This window comes from Neofelis nebulosa, chromosome 2, assembly GCF_028018385.1.
Source record: "Neofelis nebulosa isolate mNeoNeb1 chromosome 2, mNeoNeb1.pri, whole genome shotgun sequence".
Lineage (NCBI taxonomy): Eukaryota > Metazoa > Chordata > Mammalia > Carnivora > Felidae > Neofelis > Neofelis nebulosa.
The window spans coordinates 162,494,585-162,521,477 of NC_080783.1; the positions used below are offsets into that span (position 1 = coordinate 162,494,585).

Sequence of the window (26,893 nt, forward strand, 5' to 3'; positions counted from 1 at the left end):
AATAAAAAATAAATTAATTAAATAAATAAATAAATAAATAAATAAATAAATAAAAAGGAATTGAAGGTGATGAAACAAATTGCTGATGGCAGCAAGAATGATTTAGGTGAAAATGTATAGCTTCAAGTTCATAGTACTGCATGGAACAAAATGAGGAAAAGCAATATTATACGGAAGATTAGGCACAGAATTGAAGTTCAACCATTATTCAGCTTTCATGAAAAAAGAAGTGGCAACCTCAAAATTAAGACAAAACAATTTTAAAAATGCCTTTAGTGTCTCAAAGCTCTTACTGTGTTTTAAATTTATGCATCGATCTGATCAAGGCTTCATGTCTGTCTTTGATGGTACTTTATTTTTATTAGTTCTTAGCTTTCTTTACTCTTAGAGAATTTTCATGTTCATACTGATGGGGTCAGGATATAATTGAGTACATTATAACCCAATATTGTCTTCTATTTTCTTTTTTCTGTCACTATTATCTATCGCAGAATAAGAAAAGGCTCTTTAGACTTAAGGTTGTTTTATTGTAGTGCCTGTGCTGGCACAAATATGCTTGTATGCTGTGTCCATGTGACTGAGTCTATATATACATGGGAAAGAGGAAGAGGACTCTAAATAGATTCTCTTACCATCCTATTTTAAGGCAACCATACCCAGCCTTTTTATTTTTCATTAGATGGAAATACATAAGCATGAAACATCAAGAGTTATGAGCACAGCACTGCCATTCACTTTATTGCTTGAGCTAAAAATCCTGGAATCATCATTGACTTTTTCCCTTTTTCCTCACCACATGTCCAATCCATGAAGGCATATTCTCGTTTCTAACATCGAAAAACATATTGAACCATATTTCATGAATTCCAGTGCTGCCATCTATCCCAAAGCTACCATCCTGTCTTACATTTCCTGATTTGTCTTGCTTTGACTCTTGCTCTTCTACAGAATATTCTCTATAGAGCCATTTGATGGAAGTCTCTGAAAGTTGTATCAGATCATGTTATTCTTCACTAAGATTTTTCCAGTGTCTTCCCATCATACCTAAATGAAAGCCCCAAATCCTTATAGCAACCTCTGACTATACCCTTGAAGAAGTGTTCCACTTCACTTCATTCCAGCCAGACTGGCCTTCTTGTTGTTCCTAAAATGTCCTCCCCTAGATATGCACATGGCACCCTAGCAGCCCGTGTCAGGGACCCCTAACTGCCCCCACTGGCCTGTGTTAATTTTGCTTCATAGCACTTACCACTCATTACCTGACATTATATTTTATGTCTGTTTATTGTGGATGTTCTTTACCCTAGCCATGTATCAGAATTACTAAGAAGTTATCAAAAACTATAAATTATACATACACATAAGAATTATTTAAGAAGTCATATCTATATAATATATATATATATATCTTTTGATCATATTTATATGTGTCATAAATATATATATGTATATGTGTATATATATATACATGTATATATGTATACATACATATATACATGATGTCACAGAGAGAAGAGACATCCTAAGCATTGGTAACTTTTAAAAACAACAGACAGAGTTGAGAACCACTGTATTATGTGTTTTATTTTGGTTTAGTTTTCTCCTCTCAGACTACATACTCAGTAAAGGCAAGGGTATTTTCTCTGTTGTTCGCTGTTCTGTTCCTAGCTCTCAGAATAGTACTTGCCACATTGTAAGCTTTCAATAAATACTTGTTAATAATTTAAAAAATACCTTAATTAGTTTGTTGCACCTAGAATATACAAATAAATATGCGCCATTGACTCTGGCTCTGCATAATTCAGTAAACTCTATACCTCTTATTTTTCATCAATTTTTTCACTCATTTAAGAAATACTTATTCAGTGCATTCAATGAATCAGAGAATATTCTAAGCTCTCAGAAATCAAGAAGGAAATAAATATCTCTGCCCTTGTGGAACTTACATTCTCATCCTGGTGGTACATTCTGAGGATGACTGTAGCTTTACAAATAAGAAAATCTAAGTGCTTTGAAATAATTTTTCATTATTCACTGTGTTACCTTGAAAAAAGCCACATAACCTCTTTGGAACTACTCATGAAATTATTTAAAATAACCATTCTTTAATTCAATGTAATTGGAACTGTTATTTTTGTGCTGCTGTTTAAAACAACTTTCCAAAGTAATTTCAGAGGATGCTTTCTTTCTTAAACTATGACTAATTAAAAGAACACCAGTTTTCTGCAAAAGAAAATAATTGGATTGTAACAGATTTATGAGACCCACTACATCTGTCTTAAAAAAAAATCTCATAGTCTGCAGAATAAAACCAGCTGGAGTGATAGCTCTGGGATATCCTGGATGGCAAAAGCAGGGGAATCATTTAAAAGTTCTTTCTAGTTTTGCACAAAATGATCATTCATCTATTTTCTCATTCATCTATTCAATAAACATCCCTGGGTGTTAAAAATTACTAGGAGTTTTGCCAAGTCATGAGGTTATACTGCATGTTCTCTGCTCTTGAGAAGCTCTTTTTATTATACCCATTTTGTAAAGAAACAATAGCAAATATCAAAGCAAAGGTAACATAAAACAAATATTGCACATTGGAAGGAAGCATATAGAATTGAACTTAGACCCTGTCCTTGGTACGCTCACTAAATCTCTCCTTCTTTTGATGTTCAATAGCATTCAGTTTCCTTTTTTTTTTTAATTTTTAATGTTTATTATTTTTGAGAGAGAGAGAGAGAGAGACAGACAGAGCATGAGTAGGGGAGGAGCAGAGAGAGAGGGAGACACAGAATCCAAAGTAGGCTCTGAGCTGTCAACACAGAACCCGATGTGGGGCTTGAACCTACGAACCACGAGATCGTACCTGAGCTGAAGTCAGATGCAGATGCTTAACCAACTGAGCCACCCAGACACCCCTATAGCATTCAGTTTCTTGTATGTCAACTGACATAGTCTGTTTTTATTCTAATTAATTATCTACTCATGTCAACTGACATAGTCTGTTTTTATTCTAATTAATTATCTACTCATGCTACCCATTCCTGCTACCCACTCCTTTTGGCTTATACATGTATATTATATGCATATTACACCTAGATATATACATTATACAATATATATGTGTGTGTTTACATTGCATTGGATACCATATTCACTTGATACATATATTTTATCAAATATATAGAATAAATTAAGATGACTGTAAAACTTATAGTCATAAAAATCTAGAACAAAATCCAGTCAATCCATATGCATATCAGACTCAAACCCTTCCAAAGATGCTAAGTAAATTCAAATAAATAAGTAGCTCAGGTATAAGACAAAAATTACCAGAGGTTGTAATTAACTGGATGCAACCCCAGAATCTATAGAAAGGTCAAAATTTGTGTAGCATTGCAGTGACCACATATAAAGCACAATTGGTAAACCATGTGCCTTGCCTCTGAGATAAAGGAAGAATGGTGGCTCTTAGAATGAACCCAAACACCTGAGCTCTTGGCATGTGGGCTGATTTAAATTGCTGTACATGTTCTTCCAGGCTTACTGATTAGTGTTTTCCTTGTTCATGAAAGCAACATTTAAGAGGAAAGCATTTTTGGGTTTAATCCTCTTACTTTTATTGTGTAAGTATTGGGGTGGAGGGTAGGAATTCCAGGAACTTCAAAAGTTTTCCAGATTATTGCCGATGTTTTCTTGGATCTTTTCCTGGTCCTTTTTATTCTTGGAGGCAGATGAGTGTAGGAGATAGAGTGTGGGCTCCAGAAGCATACGGGCCTGAATTTCAAAATAGGCTCTGTCACAATTGCACCACCTTAGAAGAATTAACTCTAATCCTGTTTCTCTGTAAAATAGGAACACAATTTATATCTCACAGGTCTTTTTGAATGATTACATTAGAAATGCTTTGTAAAGGATGGTAGGTAACAAGTGTTAATTTCTTCTAGCACTTTTCTTTCTTGCACATTACATTAATTACTTTTCGTTTAATTCCCTGTTCATCTTACTTAGGTCAATTTGGGTTATTGTTGGTCAGTCCGGGTTATTTTAAGATTGGAACTAAGATTCAAACTGATCAGTGATATAAGAAATTTATTTAATAAATAAGGACATTGAAACACAAAAATGTACGATGACATGATCTCAGAATGAAGGACAATTTCTTAAATTGAGAAAATTTAACTTTATATAAAAGTTATGACACTATTCTTGCACTTCTCATTTCTTTTTGGACCAAATAAAATGTCAGCCTGGATTTGTATTCATGTTTAGAATTGACTAGATAACTTTGGAGGCCTATTTTTACTGTGATATTCTTTGACATTATTTTGGTCATGGACACGAGAGTTACTAGAAAATTACCTAAAAAATAGTAATGGCCACTTTATCCATGCTAAAAATCTAATGAAGGAACTTTTAAATGACTTACAGGTTAACTATTCTGTCCGCATAACAACTTTAGTAGAATAGTGTAGATACTCAAGCTCACAGTACAATAAAATGTGCTTTTGTGGCTGCAAAATTTTAATACATCAATGCGTTTGTTTTAGAAAAAGATAGAATGCCACACTAAATACTGTAAATAAAAAACAAAAATATAAGGCAAAACTGAGTAACTACTTTTAATTATGCTTATAAAAACATCACAACAGTTGTAAGCCCTTTCAAATTCAGGAAGGCTTTTTTTTTTTTCCTAAAGTATTGAACTTTTTAAAATTCTGTTTTCTGTTTTAACTCATAATAGTGTGCCTTTCTGAAATATGTTACCTGGATGTTAACAATAATTGGAACAAATAAGGTGTTAGCTGTAACGTTATATAGAACATGGTCTTATTTGCGTTTCTTAAAATAGATCCTTGGAAAATACCCTGTAATATACTTTTAATGGCAACCAAATGCCTGAACGTTTTGTGTACTGCTTTATGGAAGAATCCCTTCATTTGGCATATTTCAGAGAACTCTATTGTCACTTTCCTGCTCATACTAAAGAGGTATGAACAATTGTTACAAAGGAAACTGCTTTTGTTGTAATGGATAAATAAGTAGCAAGTATTTCTGGCTTGATAGGTGTGTCAATTCAATGAAGAGCTGCCTTTAAAAACCCAATATCTACACTGATTTAATGAGAATATAATATGTTAATATTGTATTCATAAGGTGGGAATTATTACTTGAACATATTATTTAATTAAATCTTAGCATATAAATATAACATTGTTAATATGATGAAAAGTCACTATTTTAAAGGTTCCATAAATATTTAAATAACCTTTACATATTTTGCCATGTACTGGAATATAAAAGCATTAACCTGAATTTTAAATTGAGGCTAGTAGTAGTAATAATAATAATGTAACTGGGAAACGTTACATCAAGCGTCCCAGAAAGCATTTTTTAATTTTTTTAATTTTTATTTTTTTAAATCTTGTTTATTCATTTTTGAAAGATAGAGGGAGACAGAGCACAAGCAGGGGTGGGGTGAAGAGAGAGGGGGACACAGAATCCGAAGCAGGCTCCAGGCTCTGAGATGTCAGCACAGAGTCCGACGCAGGGCTCGAACTCACAAACCGCAAGAGATCATGACCTGAGCTGAAGTCGGATGCTCAACCTACTGAGCCACCCAGGCGCCCCCCCAGAAAGCATTTTTTAAGTGAGTTTAAACACAGAAATTCTTTGTAAGTAAAGTAGTATTACATAATGCCTAAGTATATAGTTTGTAGAACTCAAAGTCATGGTTTTAATCCCTGTTCTGCCACTTAACACATATGGGACTTCAAGCCAGCTCCACTTATAGCCCTTGGGTCCCTCATATCGGAAAAGGTATAATAACCCCTAAATCACAATAATATTAACTAAGATACTGTTTGTACTGCAGCATTCTTGGCAAAGAGTAAGCAGTACTCTTTATAATAGTAGTACTCTAAATAATAGTACGGAGATAATAATGTTAATAGGTACCACTTTAAAATGTAAAAAGTTATATGATTAAATATATTTTGGAAATGTTGCATAAAAAAAAGATGAACAGCTTTTTTTCTTCTTCCTTCAGAGGTCCTCAGAGCTTTTAAGATGCTAATGTGCATTGTGAATCTTTAAAAATTCTACAGTTCCCAAATTTAATTAACTAGGGAGCCACTTTTCTTTCTTTCTTTCTTTTTTTTTTTTCTCCCAGAGAACATCTCTTGGGACTAGTGTTCTTCCCACACACTTTCTTAAATTATTTCTTAAGTAAACACCTACCTATTAATCATAATTCATGTAAAATTAATATTACTTAGGTTTTCAACTGCTTGAAGTATAAAAAAAGTTAAATGCAAAATGTCAAATGTCAGAATAATGAAAGTTTAAAAAACTTTTTCATGAACATGACAGTCTGATAACCAGAATTTTAAGAATAAAATTTCCAACTGTACCAAAATTAGTCTTTTCATTCTAGAAGTGCCCATAATCACCAGAGCATAATATTTAATTCATACCTTCTGTTATTAATAACTGTTATTAATAAATCTATTTACTTATAGTTACTTTATGTTAGCCAAAGTATTACATTATAGTGCTTGACATTATTTATTGTCACAATTCTATGTAGATTTCAAAAGTGTCTATTTTTTTAGGAAATAATTATAAACCTAAGAAGTATTAAGGTGAGTTTTATTTTGCCCTCCAAAAAAAAAAATAGATTACTTACATAGTTGAATATAAAACCAGGCTATTGAAAAGAGTAATTAGTTATATATAAATTTGAAATTTAAGCCTTGGAATCTCGAATACTATCTTCAACTTGTGTTATATTTATTCTAACTTGTCTGCCTATGTGCCGTTTGGAAAATATACTTTTCACATTGCATCAAAGGGATGCACTTTATTAAAAAGCTGACTTCCCTTTGCTTTCTGGAAAGCTCCCAGCTCTTTGATACAGCACAAGTCTCTTCACAGCCTTGCACATGCCCACTCTCCATCCCCAGCACTAGAGCAAACACTATGTACTTCATCAGTTTATGCTCTCACTGTTTAGACTTTTATGGGTCCCTGCACACTTTCTGTCCTTTGTGTATATTGTTCTTATTGCTAAGTTAAATACAATTCATCATTAATGATTCCACCTAGACACCACTATTTATAGAAATATTCTCTAACTTCTGAATATAAAACTGGATTTAATGCCATTAAGTGTGCCCCAGTTTCACAATAATACTTCTGTTATTTGCAGTGGCCATGCTGTATTGTGATAAACTGTTAAGTGCCTAAGAATGTGAGCTTTCTGAGAGTAGATACTGTGGTATATTAATTCCTCGCGTCTCATTGGTATCTTGTTCATAGTGGCTATTTGTGATCAACCTCACTAAGTATTTAGAAATATTTCCAATAGCTGGATGTACCTTAAGAATTTGTGAACCCTCCAGGTTTTCCATCTCGTATCTGAGAGTGTTTGATCTACTAAGTCAGTATTCCCATGTGAATGCTATTACATAACATTGAACGATGGTTCTTTCAAACCTTAAACTTCCCTTTTCCAAGGATATCAGCTCACCCACTGATATTCTGAATTATTCTGATACCAACTGTGTCTTTTTCAGGCACTTGCTGGTAATGAACTTCTCAGACATGCTGAGCCCAGTAATATCCTTTGAATTCTTATGTTCTCTCTCAGCCCCCTTTCCGGGTAGAGTCTCAGAGTGTTCATCAGCCCCCATGCTGCCCAAATTGAACTTCACTGCCATGACCAAAATCATGCAGAGGGTACTATATTAAATAATTTAAACAAACAAACAAACAAAGTCCCCCCCCCAAAAAAAATCTAAAAACTTGAAAGGAATATTAGTTTTAAATATGTACTTAATTTTACTGTTACTTTATTCTTTAGCCCAAATCAGTAACTTCTATGGCATCACCTTTCCAATTTCCATTGTCAGTTGCACCGAAATGCTATTTGGGGGCCTCTTTTAAATGAGAGATCTCAGCATGGAGATACTAGTAAAGACTAGTACACATATTGTTGTGAGTTGCCATGTGTATCAGGTTTAAATTATCTTAAAAAATCTAACTGTGGTCATGATTACTTCCTATGCTTAAAGAAACCATTCCCATCCATCTATCCCTCTCCCAGGCTTTCATCGCTAAATAAGTGCTCATGACCTTCTACGCTTGTCCATCATGACCCCTCAGAGTTGTGACCAAAGTCGTTTCTTCTTAGGGCCACACAATTCTACTGTCGGAATAAATCCTTTCTTTCCACTTTCTAGTGTGGGTGGGCCAGTGGGGAAATGAGGGAAGGAAAAAAAAAACCCACAGAATATAAATAGCCAGGGGAGAATATTGCAATGCTTTAGTTGAGCCTGGCAGGTATAGAGGGTTGAATACTGCACATAAGGCCAAGTGTTCATTTTTATCCATTTTCATCCCATTTTATTTAGTGAACAGAAGGAGGAAAAAGAAAGAGTATGACTTTGTACTAATTAGAAAAACAAAGATAAAAAAGGACATTTTGCAGTTGGACGTTTTGTGGGCACTGTTTGTTCTTTCCTTTCCTTCTGTGTTTTATTTAGCACTGTGTTTTATTTAGCATTTTGACTTTTTCCCCTACATGTATCCTCACCTCATTTTATCAGCTGTCTTTAGCGGCATCTGACCTATCTCCCAGGCTTGGGATGTGGCAACCACGGGTGTCAGCAGCTCTTCACAGCTGGCGAAGCCTTGCTTTTTCACTTGATTTCTCCCATTAAAAAGAGAAAACAAAACAAAACAAAGCAAAACAAAAGAACCAAACACCTGTTTTGACTCACCTCCCTTCCTTTTCTCCAACTGCAAATTAAACTGACAAGCTGGCTGGACAGTGGCAGAGGGGACTTAGTTTTCAGTCAAATTATTTCTGTCTCTGTTGCCCGTGTATTCTTTTCCTGTCATTTCCTCCATGTAGGTTTTTGACAGCTGGAATTATTTTTATTGTGCATTCCAGTTTCTGCTTTTAATAACTAGGATTTTTTTCACTTCCCAGATTTAAGCAGCCTAGAATCACTGTCTGACCCCAAAGTTACTAATATCTACCTGGATTTCATTCATTCTTTGAGAACATAAATGCCCATGATACACCTGTGTTGCCAGGTATTGAGGTTAAAGATGTGAATAACACATGGCTCCTGTTATTGACTAGTTCAGTCTATAATGGCCGGTTAGATACAAAAGGGGTGAATATGTAGAGATGTAGGGAGACAAATGTGGAAGTCCTGAGTGGATAATCCCTTAGGTTACTGTCACAGAATATTTCCTGCCCTATGCATGAAGATGTTTGTATGTGGATAGATGAGAGTAGGGTCTCTGAGGACTACTTTGTCCAAAGAATATTTTTAACTTGAGATTGTGCTTTTGATAAACAAAATCCCTGCAGTTAAAAGTAGAATGATTAAAAAAAGAAGGAAGAAAAACATAAGTTGAGGAATCTATGCTAATTTTGGATTTAAATGAAATCAAAATTAGATTATTATATAAGGATCCATATGCTAACCTTCACAAAGATTGGGAGAGCTTAGAAGAGGATCTGTCCCTGAAATGTAGAGGAAGACAGAATGGTTTGGGGAATCTCCAGGCCAGTTTCTGGAGTTGACAGTAAAGGAAACTCCTTAGATTTGAGTTCTGATTATTCCTGTTATGGAAGATAAAGAGAACTATTAGCTTTGTTGGTCACCTGCTACATGACAATATGATTGGATAAAATATTCTTACAAAAATATCATTTAATCAATATTACAATTCTGTGAGGTTGATATTATTAACACTATTCCTTTTGTCCTTCCTTCCTTCCTTCTTATTAACGCTCCATTTGTCCTCTCTTCCTTCCTTCTTTCCTTTCGTTTCTTCAGATGAGAAATAGTTCAGATAGGCTTAGTGATTCTTAGTGGTGATATGTGCTAGGACCATATTTTAATGCAGGTGTGTTTGACTTCCCTGTTTTCACTAAAGTAATTTCTGAAGAGGTTTTCTGAAACATCTGTGGTATAACCCAGGAGTGTGCATTTAACAGATACTATATGCAATTCTAATGAAGACGGTATTTAGGAGAAATCATGGGACTGTACAAAGTGTCGTACAAAGGGCATTCCATGGGGCAACGCTCAAGTTTTAGTGAGTTTGCTATCAAAGATGGTTATGAAAATTCATAATAATAATATTTGAAATGTGTGAGCATTTGCTGTGTGTCAGGGCATATAGTAAGTGTTTGCATAGACTGTCTCTTAATACTTAACACAGATCAACTTGAGGTAGATACCATTCATATTCCCATTCGCAGATGAGAAATTTCAGCTAGGTAGAGTAAGTAAAATAACTTGCTCTGTATCCTAAGATTTATGTATAGGAAGCTATAATGTAGACTGGGAAAAATGTCACGATGCATACTAACTAGTAGAGCACAAACGAGAAACTGCATGCATTTTATTAGAGTTTTAAGAAAAAAGATTTATTTATTAGCAGTGATGAGAGAGGTTCCATAGTAGTAAATATCTAGATTGGGGCTCCTGAAAGGACATTTTTAACCCTTCTTTGATTAATCTATTTATTAACTATGTGGCCTTGGGTACATCGTGTCCGCTAAACTCAATTTGCCATTCTATAAAAATATAGATAATAATTATTGACACCAATAAGAAGCACCAATGAGTTGTGTATACACACATCATATATTATTATTTCCTCATCATAACAAAAGTGATATTAATGTTCTTTAAGTAAAATTCCAGAGGAAAATAAACAAGTATTTATTCAAGCAACCCATAAACTTACTTTATTTAAATTCAGGATTTCATTATATTTCTTCTAGTTCTTCTTTTTAAAAAATTCTTTTAATGTTTATTTATTCTTGAGAGAAAGAGACAAAGCATGAGCAGGAGAGGGGCAGAGAAGGAGGGAGACACAGAATCTGAGGCAGGCTCTAGGCTTTGAGCTATCAGCACAGGGCCTGATGCAAGGTTGGAACTCAGGAGCGGTGAGATCATGACCCGTGGGATGCGTCACTGACTGAGCCACTCAGCTGCCCCTGTAGTTCTTTATAGTCCAGAACCAGTCCCTGTATTCTTATATACCTAAGACAGCTCACTTGACATCATTTCTTGAGAAACAAAGAAAATATGCGTCAGGCCTTTGGTAAGGTATTAATGTACTTGTGAAGAAATAGCTAACATTATTAATAAATGATAGAAAATGGCCTTTATCCTAAGAGTATGCTTTGTAGAATTTAATCAGATTTTCTTTAAGCTTCTCAATTTAAAACATGTAGTTTTTGAACAGAAGAAAATTATAGTAAAGGTTTTTTTTTTTAACATTAATTGTTCACCTACATATAGGCAGCTGTAGCTTTGCCTCTCTATTCTTTTTGTACTATCTGCAGTACTTCATTTCTTACATGCATTTTTTTTAACTAGTAGCCATAGCTCAATGGGTAACGTAGCATAGCAAAGGCAGAAAAAAAAGTCTTAGCTGGCCTAGAGAATGACCTTCTTCAGGAACACCTCTGGTGTCTCCTTCTGCCAATCAACTGAGCTCACAGTGAGCTTGACCTAGGCAATTGGTCAGGTTAGACAGAAATAGAGAAACTTTACTTTTCTTTCTTTCTTTCTTTCTTTTTTTCTTTTCAGTATCCTTTGAACTTAGAAGGAGAAAAAAAAAAATGTTTTAAAAGAGTTGAATGTCTGAATTTACCCTGGGATGCTAATTTCAAAAGAACTCCAAACTGGGAGAAATATATGAGAAGTTATGAAAGAAATGGTCATTTGCAGGGAACCCAAAGACATTTACGATTACAAGTAAATTCCTCTCAGCACATCTTATTCTGTGGTAAACCCGGGATTAAATGACATCCTTTCCTTTTTTATTTTTAAATTGTCCCAATATTAATGTTTATTTTCCTTTATCATGAAAGGAAGAAATGATTTATTTTTATAAGGAGATTTTTGACCTTTGAAAGGAAAAGAATAAGGCCTAACAGTAAGGAAACATCTGGAGAAATGTAGGCTTATGAAAACATACAAAAACAAACAAAAATTTGCATCGCTAAGTTTGACCTTGATCTTTCACTTTACACTCTTATAAAAAAGTGCTTGACAATGTACTTCTCCCCACTGTGCTTTGTAGGGAAGGTAAGGATGCTGCAGAGACTATTTGATATTGGCTCAAAGGGACTTGTTAAAGTCATTCTAACCTTGTCTTTGCAAGCCACCATATTGTTTTACAGTTTTTAACGCGGTGAGCCATGACAATACTTTAGAAATGGAGATTCACCTCCACATTTGGGTTACTAGTATTATTTTTCACTGGGACTTTTGGAAACACTTTTCTTCTGATTTGTCAGTTTTTCCCTCATCACATTATGCAGGTAGGTTATTGACTAATTACTGGGTGCTTAATGTTAAAACTCAAAATGTACCTGAACGGAGCCCTTCCTTCCCCAACCCTTAGCATTAGGCTGGGTACTGACCAGGAGAGAAGATGAGAAGGACACTTTATTTTGTGGCATTAATAAGTATAGAGGAAAATAATTATTCTGATAGAACATATATTACATTTTGTGGTGGAGAATCATGATTATAGGCATTTAAAATGCATGGAATGTTTCTACTCTACCTACGTGGTCCGGAAGTCCTCTTTTACACAAGGTTTATTTACTCTCAGAACTCTGAATTTACCATGTCTTTTTAATACATTCTTGGGGCTGCCAGAGCTGAAGACACTCTCATAGGCTAATGTAAGTGGACACACAGAAGTGCCACAGTACATTAGGAAAATGGAAATCTCTTCTGCTTCATGGTTGAATTTACCCTTCTCCAGAGACTGAATTTATTTGCATATTTTATTTCAAATATATGTGAGTTACACTGAAGAAGGTCTGAAATTAAATACATGCCACGATTAAATGACAGACGTAGCAATGACAAACCTAGTAGTCTCTCATAAATTTTTCTTTTTGTAAGAATTTAAGCCTTTGTTACTTTTTGGTTAAAAAAAAGTACTTGACAAATGAGTAAACTTTTATTGGAAAAGGTTGGCCACTGAAAGGTATATTTGATAATTACTATTTGTATTACTAACACATGGGAATTGAAAGATAAATTGAATCAAAATATAGGTGATTATATTGTTAATTTTCCTAAGTGGTTCTTTTGCTAAATGTTCTTTCCTGAATCTCTGCATGATTGCCTGCTGCTGAATATTTGAAATATTGAAGTCATTTGGAACATGTTACAGAAGATCAACTTAGTACTTAAGTAAAGGAAATATGGAAGCTGAATTTATAAAAAAATAAACATATTTATTATAACCATGTATTTATTATAACTCAACTAAAATTCTTTAAAGCAATTATTTTCCAAGCTTTTAAACAATATTTCATAAATTTCAAATGAATGCAAATCTAGATATGTTTAATTATAAAATATAAAGGCTTAATTAAAAATAATAACAATTTTAGGGTGCCTGGGTGGTTCAGTCAGTTGGGCAACCGACTTCACTCAGGTCATGATCTCAGAGATCATGAGTTCAAGCCCTGCATCAGGCTCTGTGCTGACAGCTCAGAGTCTGCTTCAAATTCTCCGTCTCCCTCTCTCTCTGCCCCTCCCCCACTCACGTTCTATCTCTCTCCTTCAAGAGTAAATAAACATAAAAAAAATTAAAAAATATATTAACAGCTTTTTATATTTTACCATATTATTTAATAAGTATACTTTATAAGGATAAAGAATATATAGATGAAAATTACTTTTAATATCAAATAAGTATTTCCTCAATTAGGATTTTATATATAGCTTAGAGTTATGCATATATTTTAGTGTTTGACTTCTTGATTTTGTATATATACATATGCACACGCACACACACACACACACACACACACACACAATTTATATACATATAATGAATTGGGTGAAAGGAAAAGAAAAGAGAAAAATAAAATTGTGGCTTAGAGTAGTTGTTGGTTATAGGAAGTTCATTTACTCCTATTGCTGTGGACTAAATGTTTGTGTCCCCCGCCCCACCAAAACCCATATATTGAAATGCTTTTCCCTAATGTAGTGGCATGTGGAAATGGGACCTTTGGAGGATCATTAAGCCATGAAAGTGAAGCCCTTATTGTGAGACCAGTGCAATTCTAAGATGAGACAGAGGAGAGCTTGCTTCCTCCTTCTCTCTGCCATGTGAGAACACAGCCAAGATGGCTGTCTGCAAACCAGAAAGAAAGCTCTCCCCAGAAGCTGACCATACTAGCACCCTTATCTCAGACTTCTTAACCTCTAGAATGGTGAGAAAGAAATTTCTGTTGTTTAAGCCACATTGTGTATGGTATTAGTTATAGCAGTGGAACTAAGACATCTATTTTTCTAAACTTCTTTCCTCCTCAACTACGATGGCATGCTGATCACACACACACACACACACACACACACACACACAAATGGGAGGAAAGCATTCTTTCTTTTTACCCATTAATCTCTAAATCATTTATTTATTCATTAATCTCTCCCTTACTACATGAAAAATGACTCATGTAAACAAACTAAATTTGTGGCACTAGGTTCACTATACAACACTATAACAAAAATAAATCGTATGCTTTCTAAGAATTCTGAATTGAAATAACACATTTTAATTCTATTCATTCTGATCTTTCAGGTTTTGCTTGCATTGAATTGGTTCTGGAAAAGACAATGCAGTGTATATTCCTTCAATTTGCTGTTTTCATGAAGGACTTTATATCATATTTTGTACCATGCTTATTAACATAAGCTCAAAGTGATAAAGAAAGTCTATCAGGATAAACAAGTTTAGTTAGTATGGTCTAAAACAAAATTTAATCCTATCTTCCAATAACTTCATGGCTTCTTTCATGGCCATTTTCAAGTTCCTTATTATTCTACCAGCTTGAAAGTATCCAAATATTACCTTTTTATTTTCTTAATGTCTGTATTTTTGCAATGCCATTCTTCACTTCTTTCTTGTGTTTTCCTTTTCCACCAATGTATCCTCTCCTTGCTTATTTAACTTTCTAATTAAATTCTGTCAAGATCCTCTTAGAGTGGCATTGCATGTTTGTTGACAGGCTGCATTTGCTGTGCTGCTTCAGCTTGAGGTTAGGTACAAAAATGTTGATATTTACAAAGCTTTCTATAAAAGTCAATATTGTACCAGGCAGAGCAGAACAACAGCTGAGTTGTGAAGGCTAACCTGTAGATCCAACATTTCACATAGGGTTTAAAGGCATCAAGGTTAACCGGATATTCAAGCATTTGAATAGTATTTTGGGTTATGCCTGAATCAGAAACATTTCTAAAGAAATAAAAATCTGAACATAGAATTTAATTTCCTTCTACCTTTTCTTTAAATCTCTGTTGTTGTTTTTTTTTCAGTTTTGATTTGCTAACCTTGAAAGTGTCCATCTGAACATTGCCCAGTTTTAAGTGATTCTTTCAAGCCACTTTACAAGTTAATAACAGGTGTCACCTCTTAAAATGTTTTTATTCATATGCATTTAAATTGTACCCCATTAGCAGCAATTATTTTTAGTGAGCTTGGAAACAAGGAGCATTTTACATTTGATGTGTCCTTTGCATTGATTTAAGGAAACCATAAGAGATCAGTGGTCAACTCTTTGGTGCAGTTTGTAAAGAATAATTAATGAATTGCTGAATTGCATTTTTGAAAGTTAGTATTGATTTACTTTTAAGAGTAGACAATCCATATGACATTATTGATTAGCAATATGAATACTAAATTTTTTATATCATTTCCTCATGTTATATGGTTTCATTATTCCAATGCTCTTCCACCAAATTCTTTAAACTCTTATTGAACATTTATTCTGTAGGCTATATAATGAAATTCTACCAAAAAATTACGTGTTTTCTTTCATTGCTCTCTAATGATCATATCTATCAATACACCAGACCATGGGTGGGCTCCTTGAGGTTGTAGATTCTTTTTTTTTCACGTTTTATTAGTAATTTATTTAATTTACATCCAAGTTAGTTAGCATATAGTGCAACAATGATCTCAAGAGTAGATTCCTTAATGCCCCTTACCCAATCAGCCTATCCCCCGCTCCAAAACCCCTCCAGCAACTCTGGTTTTTTCTCTATATTAAGAGTCTCTTATGTTTTGTTCCGCTCCCTGTTTTTATATTGTTTTTCCTTCCCTTCCCCTATGTTCATCTGTTTTGTATCTGAAAGTCTTCATATGAGTGAAGTTTCATTTGTCTTTCACTGACTGACTAATATCGCTTAGCATAATACCCTCTAGTTCCATCCATGTAGTTGCAAATGGCAAGATTTCATTCTTTTTGATTGCCAAGTAATGTGTGTATATATATATATATATACACACACACACACATATATATATACATACATATATATTTATATATATATATCTACATATATATAAATATATAAATATATAAATATATAAATATATACACACACACACACACACACACCACATCTTCTTTATCCATTCATCTGTCAGTGGTCATTTGGGCTTTTTCCAAATGTTGGCTATTGTTGATAGTGCTGCTATAAACATTGGGGTGCATGTGCCCCTTCGAAGCAGCATACCTGTATTCCTTGGATAAATACCTAGTAGTGCAATTGCAGGGTTGTAGGGCATTTTTAAATTTTTGAGGAATCTCCATACTGTTTTCCAGAGTGGCTGCACCAGTTTGCATTCCCACCAGAAGTGCAAAAGAGATCCTCTTTCTCTTCATCCTGGCCAACATCTGTTGTTGCCTGTGTTGTTAATGTTAGCCATCTGACAGGTGTCAGGTGGTATCTCATTGTGGTTTTGATTTGTGTTTCCCTGATGATGAGTGATGTTGAGCATTTTTTCATGTGTCCATTGGCCATCTGGATGTCTTCTTTGGAGAAGTGTCTATCCATGTCTTTTGCCCATTTCTTCACTGGTTTATTTGTTTTTATGGGTGTTGAGTTTGATAAGTTCTTTATAGATTTTGGTTACTAACCCTTTATCTGATACGTCATTTGCAAATATCTTCTCCCATTCTGTCGGTTGCCTTTTTTTGCTGATTGTTTCTTTCACTGTGCAGAAGCTTTTTATTTTGATGAGATCCCAATAGTTCATTTTTGCTTTTGTTTCCCTTGCCTTCGGAGACGTGTTGAGTAAAAAGTTGCTGTGACTGAGGTCAAAGAGGTTTTTGCCTGCTTTCTCCTCTAGGATTTTGATGGCTTCCTGTCTTGCGTTTAGGTCTTTGATCCATTTTGAGTTTATTTTTGTGCATGGTGTAAGAAAGTGGTCCAGGCTCATTTTTCTGCATGTTGCTGTCCAGTTTTCCCAGTACCACTTGCTGAAGAGACTATTATGTTGGGTATTCTTTCCTGCTTTGTCAATGGTTAGTTGGCCATAGGTTTGTGGGTCCATTTCTGGGTTCTCTATTCTGTTCCATTGATCTGATGTCTGTTTTTGAGCCAGTACCATACTGTCTTGATGATTACAACTTTGTAATACATCTTGAAGTCTGGGATTGTGATACCTCTAGCTTTGGTTTTCTTTTTCAAGATTGCTTTGGCTATTCGGGGTCTTTTCTGGTTCCATACAAATTTTAGGATTCTTTTCTCTAGCTCTGTGAAAAATACTGGTAATATTTTGATAGGTATTGCATTGAATATGTAGATTACTTTGGGTAGTATTGACATTTTAACAATATTTGTTCTTCCTATCCAGGAGCGTGGGATATTTTTCCATTTTTTGTGTCTTCTCCAGTTTCTTTCATGAGCTTTCTATCCTTTTCAGTGTATAGATTTTTCACCTCTTTGGTTATATTTACTCCTAGGTATCTTATGGGTTTTGGTGCAATTGTAAATGGGTTCAATTCCTTGACTTCCCCATTCTGTTGCTTCATTATTGGTGTATAGGAATGCAGCCTATTTCTGTGCATTCATTTTATATCCTGTGACTTTGCTGAATTCATGGATCAGTTCTAGCAGTTTTTTAGTGGAATCTTTTGGGTTTTCCATATAGAAAATCATGTCATCCGCAAAGAGTGAAAGTTTGACCTCCTCCTGGCTGATTTGAATGCCTTTAGTTTCTTTTTGTTGTCTGATTGCTGAGGCTAAGACTTCCAATACTATGTTGAATAACAGTGGTGAGAGTGGACATCCCTGTCTTGTTCCTGACCTTGGGGGGAAGCTCTCAGTTTTTTTCCCATTGAGGATTAAATTAGCGGTGTGCCTTTCATATATGGCTTTTATGATCTTAAGGTATGATCCTTCTATCCCTACTTTCTTGAGGGTTTTTATCAAGAAAGGATGCTGTATTTTGTCAAAGTCTTTCTCTGCATCTATTGAGAGGATCATGTGGTTCTTGTCCTTTCTTTTATTGATGTGATGTATCACATTGATTAGTTTGCAGATATTGAACCAGCCCTGCATCCCAGGTATAAATCCCCACTTGGTCGTGGTGAATAATTTTTTTAATGTATTGTTGGATCCGGTTGGCTAGTATCTTTTTGAGGATTTTTGTATCCATGTTCATCAGGGATATCGGTCTATAGTTCTCCTTTTAAGTGGGGCCTCTGTCTGGTTTTGGAATCAAGGTAATGCTGGCTTCATAGAAGATGTTTGCAAGTTTTCCTTCCATTTCTATTTTTTGGAACAGCTTCGAGAGAATAGGTGTTAACTCTTCTTTATATGTTTGGTAGAATTCCCCTGGAAAGTCATCTGGCCCTGGACTCTTGTTTTTTGGGAGATTTTTGATTAATAATTTATTTCTTTACATTATGGGTCTGTTCAAATTTTCTATTTCTTCCTATTTCAGTTTTAGTAGTTTATATGTTTCTAGGAATTTGTCCATTTCTTCCAGATTGCCCATTTTATTGGGGTATAATTGTTCATGATACTCTCTTATTATTGTTTGTATTTCTGCTGTGTTGGTTGTGATCTCTCTGCTTTCATTCTTGATTTTATTTAATTGGGGCCTTTCCTTTTTCTTTTTTGATCAAACTGGCTAGGGATTCATCAATTTTGTTAATTCCTTCAAAGAACCAGCTTCTGGTTTCATTGATACGTTCTACTTTTTTTTTCTTTTTTGCTGTTATTGTTGTTTGTTTGTTTTTTGATTTTGATAGTGTTGATTTCTGTTCTAATCTTTATTATTCCCTGTCTTCTGCTGGTTTTGGATTTTATTTACTGTTCTTTTTCCAGCTATTTAAGGCGTGAGATTAGGTTGTGTATCTGAGACCTTTGTTCCTTCTTTAGGAAGGCCTAGATTGCTATATACTTTCCTCTTATGACTGCCTTTGCTGCCTCCTGTAGATTTTGAGCTGTGCTGTTATCATTTGCATTAGCTCGCATGTACTTTTTAATTTCCTCTTTAACTTCTTGGTTAGCCCATTCATTCTTTAGTAGGATGGTTTATTCTCCAAGTATTTGTTATCTTTCCACATTTTTTCTTGTGGTTGATTTTGAGTTTAATAGCATTGTGGTCTGAAAATACTCATGGTATGATCTTGATCTTTTTGTACTTGTTGAGGGCTGATTTGGTCCCCGTATGTGATCTATTCTGGGGAACTTTCCATGTGTACTGGAGAAGAATGTGATTCTGTTGCTTTAGGATGGATTGTTCTGAATATATCTGTTAAGTCCATCCGGTCCAGTGTGTCATTCAAAGCCATTATTTCCTGATTTTCTGTTTAGATGATCTGTCCATTGCTGTAAGTGAGTTGTTGAAGTCCTCTACTATTATGGTATTATTATCAATGAGTTTCCTTATGTTTGTGAGTAATTGATTTGTATATTTGGGTTCTTTCACATTTGGAGCATAAATTTTTACAATTGTTAGGTCTTCTTGGTGGATAGACCCCTTAATTATGATATAATGCCCTTCTTCATCTCTTGTTACAGTCTTTATTTTAAAGTCTACATTGTCTGATACAAGTATGGCCACTCCGGCTTTCTTTTGGCGACCATTAGCATGATACATGGTTCTCTATCCCCTTATTTTCAATCTGTAGGTGTCTTTAGGTCTAAAGTGGGTCATTTGTAAACAGCATATAGATGGATCTTGTTTTCTTATCCATTCTGTTACCCTGTGTCTTTTGATCGGAGCATTTAGTCCATTGATTTTTAAAAGTTTTTTTTTTTTAATGTTTATTTATTTTTGAGAGAGAGACAGAGACAGAGTGCAAGCAGGGGAAAAGCAGAGAGAGGGAGACAGAGAATCCAAAGCAGGCTTCAGGCTCCAGGCTCCAAGCTGTGAGCACAGAGCCTGATGCGGGGCTCGAACTCATGAACTACGAGATCATGACCTGAGCCGAATTCAGATGCTTAACCAACTGAGCCACCCAGGCGCCCCTAGTCCATTGATGTTTAGAGTGAGTACTGAATGATATGAATTTATTGACATTTTGTTGCCTGTAGAGTTGAACTTTCTGGTGGTGTTCTCTGGACCTAATTTTAGTCTTTGCTGCTTTTTTTTTTTTCCTGTCTTTTCTCCCCTCAGACAGCCCCCGTTAAAATTTCTTGCAGGGCTGGTTTAGTGGTCATGAACTCCTTTAATTTTTGTTTGTCTGGGAAACTTTTTATCTCTCCTTCTTTTTTGAATGACAGCCTTGCTGGATAAGAATTGTTGACTGTATATTTTTCCAATTCAGCACATTGAATATATCCTGCCACTTCTGGCCTGCCAAGTTTCTGTGGATAGGTCTGTAGCTAACCTTATCTGTCTTCCCTTGTAGGTGAAGGACTTTTTTTCCCTTGCTGCTTTCATGAATCTTTCCTTGCCTGAGTATTTTCTGAATTTGACTATGATATGCCTTGTTGATGGTTGGGTTTTGTTAAATCTAATGGCAGTCCTCTGTGCTTCCTGGATTTTGATGTCTGTATCTTTCCCCAGTTTATGAGAGTTTTCTGCTATGATTTGCTCACAATACCCTTGTACCCCTTTTTCTTTCTCTTCATCTTCTGGGACCCCTATGATTCTGATGTTCCTTTTTAATGAGTCACTGATTTCTCTAACTTTTAAATCATGCTCTTTTGCCTTAGTCTCCCTCTTTTTTCTGCTGCATTGCTCTCCATAATTTTGTCCTCTATATCATTGATTCACTGCTCTGCTTCATCCTTGTTTGCCACCATGGCTGCCATTAAAGATTGCAGCTCAGTTATAGCATTTTTTATTTCATCCTGACTTTTACTTTTTTTTATCTCCGCAGAAGGGGATTCTAATCCATTTTCAACTCCAGCTAGTATTCTTATTATCGTGATTCTAAATTCTGATTCAGACATCTTGCTTGTATCTGTGTTAAGTTCCTGGCTGTCATTTCTTCCTGTTCTTTCTTATGGTGTGAATTCCTGCATTTCGTCCTTTGAAGGAAGAAAAGTAGTTAATAAGGTAAAAGAAAAATTAAAACTAAAATATTAAAAACAAGACAAAAAAAGTCAAATAAAGGACACTAGATCCTAGGTGTGTTTTGGTCTGGTTGTTGAAAGGAGCTTGATAGATAAGAAAAAAAAAGGGAAAGATAAGAAAAAGAAAAAAAATGAAAATGTTTGAAAATTTGAAAAAATGAATACAATGAAATAGAATAAAATGAAATAATGGAAGTAAAATAGAATTTGAAAAATTCACAGAAAAGTAAAAAATATAGGAGAAAAAATTAAAGAAAAATATTTTTAATAAAAATGGAAAATAAAAATAAATATTTTCTTTCTGTATTCAAAAATAAGAAAAAGAAAAAAAAACTGAATAGATGACCAGCAAACAGACTGAAATACAATTGAAATTACATCGTTTTTCCCTAGAAGTCAAACTATGAAGCACTTTATAGTCTGTAAACTAAGCAGGTGGACAGACTTGTGTTGTTCCTGAAGAGCGAGGTTGGCCCAGTTGGGTGGGGCTTAGTGTAACGGCTCTGTTCTCCACTAGATGGCGCTGCTTAGTTTACTAAGGTGGATTTTGTGGCGTCTGTAGGTGTGTATGGGCATGCACGGGAGTGGTGAAAATAGAGTCACCCAGGTTCTAGTCTCTAGGATTGGAACTCTGTGCTTCTCCGACCACCAGTCACACAGGCTTCTTTGTCTCTGGGTTCTGTCCACTCCCCACTTTTAAACTGTTTGTCATCAGGTTGCCAGGTAGCACCTCCCTCCTGAGTTTTATCTAAGATGCGGCTGTGTTTCCTGACCCCTCACTTCTGAGGAACTGCAGCTTTGACCCACTCGTATCTTCTGGTGGAGGGTCTCACCGAGCAATGGCTGGGTGCCGGCCGTACCCAGGAACGTTGGAGGGACCATGTGCTGCCGATGCACAGAGGCAGCCCACCCCAGAAAATCTTCACCCAATCATGTAGCCGGAGTGTTTCAGGGATTATGGAAAATCACAACACACATCTGGCACCAGGCTTCACATATAAAGTCCTTGTTCCAGCACCAGCCAATGTGGTTGTTCTCCAGGGTCTGTTGTGACCTTTGGGAGGCCACACAGCCTCTACCAAATGTCCTCCCAGCAGGGGAATGGCCTCTCTTGTCTGTGGCCCTTGGACCCATCACACCTCACTCTCTGCTCCTGGAGATTCACCCTTCCCACCAGAGCACCGCCAGGTATTGAGCTGCAGAGTTTCAGACTCTGCACTCCCACTGTTTATAGAGTCTTAATGGAATTTCAACCCTCTCCGTTCTCCTTTCTCCCTTTTTTGTTCAGTTCCTTGTGTACTCTTTCTTTTCTCTCCAGCTGCTTTCTGCAAGGGGCAGGGGGAAGTGCTTTCCTGTACTCTCCCCCTGTCCCTGTCCTCTCTCCTCAAGCAAAAACAGCTTCCTGCCCTCCACAGCTTCTCTCTCCCCTAGTTCACCTCTCTGCACCGTGTACCTGCTGAGTTCTGTGGTTCAGGTTGTGCAGATTGTTGTGTTAATCCTCAGATCAGTTTTCGAGGTGTGCAGGATGGTTTAGTGTTGATCTGGCTGTATTTCTAGCTGTATTTCAACAACTTCCACGGTGTTCTGTCATCTTGGCCCCTCCAAGGCTGTAGATTCTATCACAATGCTAAAGTACACCAGGTGTTCAATAACTCCAGTTAATTAGTTGAAATTAGAGTCATCATTTTATTTTCCCAGGTAGCATTGTTGAGTTGTGCTTTACTCATTCTCTATAGTTGGTGGACTCTTAGGAATTCAATGAGAGGAACTAAAGAAGATATGTAATTGGGAAAAGGCAATAGTTATCACCTTACTGTACTTTAACATTTTATTGTGTATTTTTCAGATTTTATAACAAATTTCCTACATCCTTATATAATTTTTTTAAATAAGTAATAAAAAATAAAAGTGACTTCATTACCAGACTCCCAACTTCTCTTCTCCCTCTATTGCAGTATAACACAATTTAAAGGCAGGAAAGAAATCAGCCCAAGTCCAGGCCCAAATTCATTTTCTTCCAAAGCAGTTTAAGAATTTTCAAATATGGCCAAGGAACTGTTTATGTTAAACTTAGAGAAGTGGTGTCAAGAAAAAAAAAAACAAACAAAACCACCAGAACTAGAATTTGATTAATATCCCAATTTCAAAAAGAAAATAAAAGAAAGGAAAATACTACACTGAGCTAGTGCTAGGTTTTAAGGCTGATGCCTCAAAAGCTCAAGAAGGATGATTAATAGTCGGTAAACAAAGTGAAAGGTATGTATTTTCAGTAACTAAAAGTGACTGCATGGAAAGCCAAGGCTCTGAGTTGAAAGTAAAGAAAAAAAAAAGGTATATTGGTCAAAATGCAAATAACGCTGGAATCTTGGGAATAGGAAACAGTGTATGTTAGAAATTTTCAGAAGACAGAATCAACAAACCCGAATGAAAATAGATGCTTGTAAATAGATGAGGAGTTTTAGTTCTGAAACCAGGGCCCATCTGTCACAGTCTTTGCTTATTCTGATATATTTAACTTTCTTAAAATCTTCTGGTGTTATGTCATCTTCCCAGGCAGGAAAAAAAAAAAAAAAAAAGGAGAGAAAAAAAACAGTAATGCTTCAATTACCTTGAAAAATAATCGCAAGACTGTCTGTGGGAATTAATAGTGGACATTATTAAACATGAAAGGGTTGAGTGAAAGGGGTAGGTTATGAAATCCTACTCAAAATTGAACTCTTTTAAAATAGAAGATATTTTTCCCTTCATTGAAGCTTGGAGTGGGCATTCTTCTATTCCTTTTGAGTCCTGTAATTTTGTGATGTCAAAATAATTGGAACTCAGAAAGTACATTTTAGAAATTGATATCTGTCAGTGAGGCAATACTGAAAACCATTGTAAGCCCGGAATTTGTGTACTTCATAGATGATGAAATATAAGCTAATTCATTTAATCATATAGTCACACATTTAGGAAAACTATACTGATCATTAACTGTGTTTCAGACACTGTGCTAAGATACATGTCTTAGAGCTTATGAGTTAATAGAAAATTATGTACCTGAGTTATTATAATTCCATGTCTGTGTTATGTCTAACTTTATTTAAATATATACAAACACATTTAAAATTGTATATTTGTATATATTTATACATTATTTGCACATTATTATATTAATTATAAGTATACATTTATAATATATTATAAACTATAGCATTTTATATATCTTTAAATACATATATTCAAGTCTGTGGGAGTATAACAAATGAAAATATTGCAGAAGATGTGATCTTTATTTAGACAGTATCTTGGGGTATGAGTAAGACTGTATAGGAAGAGAAGGAATAGGGAGCAGCAAGGGCATTGTAAGGAGAAGAAAAGACATCAGTCTTTAACATGCATAAAATATCTTTTATTTGGCTTTAATGTACTCTGTGTGAGATAAACAATAGCATTTCATGTTAGAATGGTTGATTAGCCTTCTATTATGGAAGGTATTGAGTTCTATTCCATTGATTTGGATTTTATTTTGTGAACAATAGGAAAGTATGTGAATTTTCTAAGCAGTAGAGTCATTGTCAGGACTGTGTATTAAAAGATAACTACGGCAAATAATGGGAAGCAGAAGGATTGAAGTGTTTAGAAAGTTATTTCAGTGGTCCAGGTTAGAGGTGATAGGAGTGTATACTGGGGTAGTAGCAATAAGAATGGGAACTGACTGACAACTCAATCATTGAAGATCTCATGAATTTTCATAGAGCTCACTTCTCTTTTAGAAACTGACCTTTGTTAATTACAAGAATTCACAGAGTTTTGCAGGAAACCACATAATTGCTCTGATGGTTCTAGCTTATTTCACTCCTTATGGGCTATAATGACACACTATAAATGGGAGCTTTACTTAAATAATAAAGCCAGAAGAAATTGCAAAGACATGATTCCAGAGTATTCTTTGAAATTGAATTTTTATTAACTGGCCTATGATATAGGTATATCATAAAAATTATTTTCATTGAAACAGCTTCCTGCCTGAGAAATATGATAAAATTAATGAATAAAAATAAACATTAATTATTTAATTGTCTGCCACAAATTATGGAATGCATAATTTTGTTTAATCTTTAAAAAACCTTTGACATAATTGTTAAGATTAGCCCCAGTTAACAAATGAGTTCAAAGAAATTAGATAATCTAAATACATTGTAAATACATATTGTTGATTGAAAAGTCCTATTTTATCCCTTATGTAGAGTCCTTTAGCCTTACTGTTCATAATTACAACTTTTGGAAATTTCTTCTTGGTTAGGGAAAATTAAGAATTAATTTCAAAATTGGTAGTTTTTCAGTCAAAGATGAATCTATTAATGTTCAGAAATGTTAATGCAAGATCTTAAAATAGAAAAAGTAATTATACCTGGTATTATTATAGGTAGGAGGTAGAACAGTGTCAAAGCTTATATAAAATAGCAAGGGAAATTTGGATATTTGATAAATGACCCAAAAATTGACTTTTGCTTTTTGGTGTATTGGGAGAATAGTTTTCCTCTACCCTTCTAAAGATTCTCCCAGCTGGTGTAACATTAGCAGGAGAAAATCAAATTTAGCTTTTCACACTGAGGGGAACCTCACACACAGGAAAGAATCAAAGACAGAAAGGTAAAGTGAGGTAGATATGCCATCCTGAGCTAAGGAATGGGAGAGGGGCCTGGGGATTCAAAGGAGAGGAAGGCAGTTCAAGGGAAGTAAGAAAGGCAGATGTTTGGTAATTAGATGTTTGCCCTGCCACACAGATGGATCATTGAGATAAAATTAGTCTCTGGTGAAAATTCCCATTCTGGGAAATACCTCCAATTCAGATTCTTCTAGGTAAAGAGAGGGGCAAAAGTTTCTCTTGAGACGCCAGGGTCTTGATTGCCCTCAACTCAAAATAGTCCACAATGCAAAGTGACACATTCTGGGGAGATTTGCTCTGAAGCCCTTCAAAGGCATGATCATAACTTTTCTCAATAAAAATAATTGTTTGACTTCTTACCGCTCTGTTTGGCTGCTAGTAGGTGAATGGACATACTACATTGTTAAAAACAAATAACATTCAACTGAGTAAATTTAAAGATCTAATTGGCTTTATTCAAGGATTCATTAATTAGACAGCATCCAATCTAGAAAGTAGAAAGGAGCTCCAAGGAGTTATACAAAACGGAAGGTTTTTATAGGAAGGAGGTTAGGGCAAAGAAATTATTAGCAAAAGAGGATATTTTCAGTTAAGATCACTTTCCCTTAGGGGGCAGAGCAGAGAGTCTTACACAGATAGATTATCTTACAAGTGCTGATCAGGACATTCTAGACTGATTGGTTTAAAATTCTACTCCTGAGAGAGGCTGAAAGTGCAATTAGGTTAGGTATTAAGTCTTGATGAGACTTAATATTTAAGTGACTCCATTTTGGGCCTATTTCTTTTTAACAACATAAAGACATATAAAGTATAGTCTGTTTTATAAGATGTGAACAAGTTGGCTTGATCTTTCAAT

General features: G+C 35.1%; 1 protein-coding gene across 3 annotated transcripts in view; it reads left to right on the top strand.

Moving 5' to 3' along the window:
- Positions 1 to 26,893, top strand: part of NEGR1 (neuronal growth regulator 1) — an 847,444-nt gene that overhangs the window by 258,481 nt on the left and 562,070 nt on the right. The window contains exon 1 of one of the 3 annotated variants that reach the window (XM_058716977.1): positions 22,165 to 22,574. The exons of the other annotated variants lie outside the window; for them this stretch is intronic. Within the exon in view, the coding sequence (XP_058572960.1) occupies positions 22,267 to 22,574 (308 nt within the window). The 5' untranslated portion in view covers positions 22,165 to 22,266. Of the gene's footprint in view, positions 1 to 22,164; positions 22,575 to 26,893 lie in introns of those variants that run through there. 3 annotated transcript variants of the gene reach the window in all.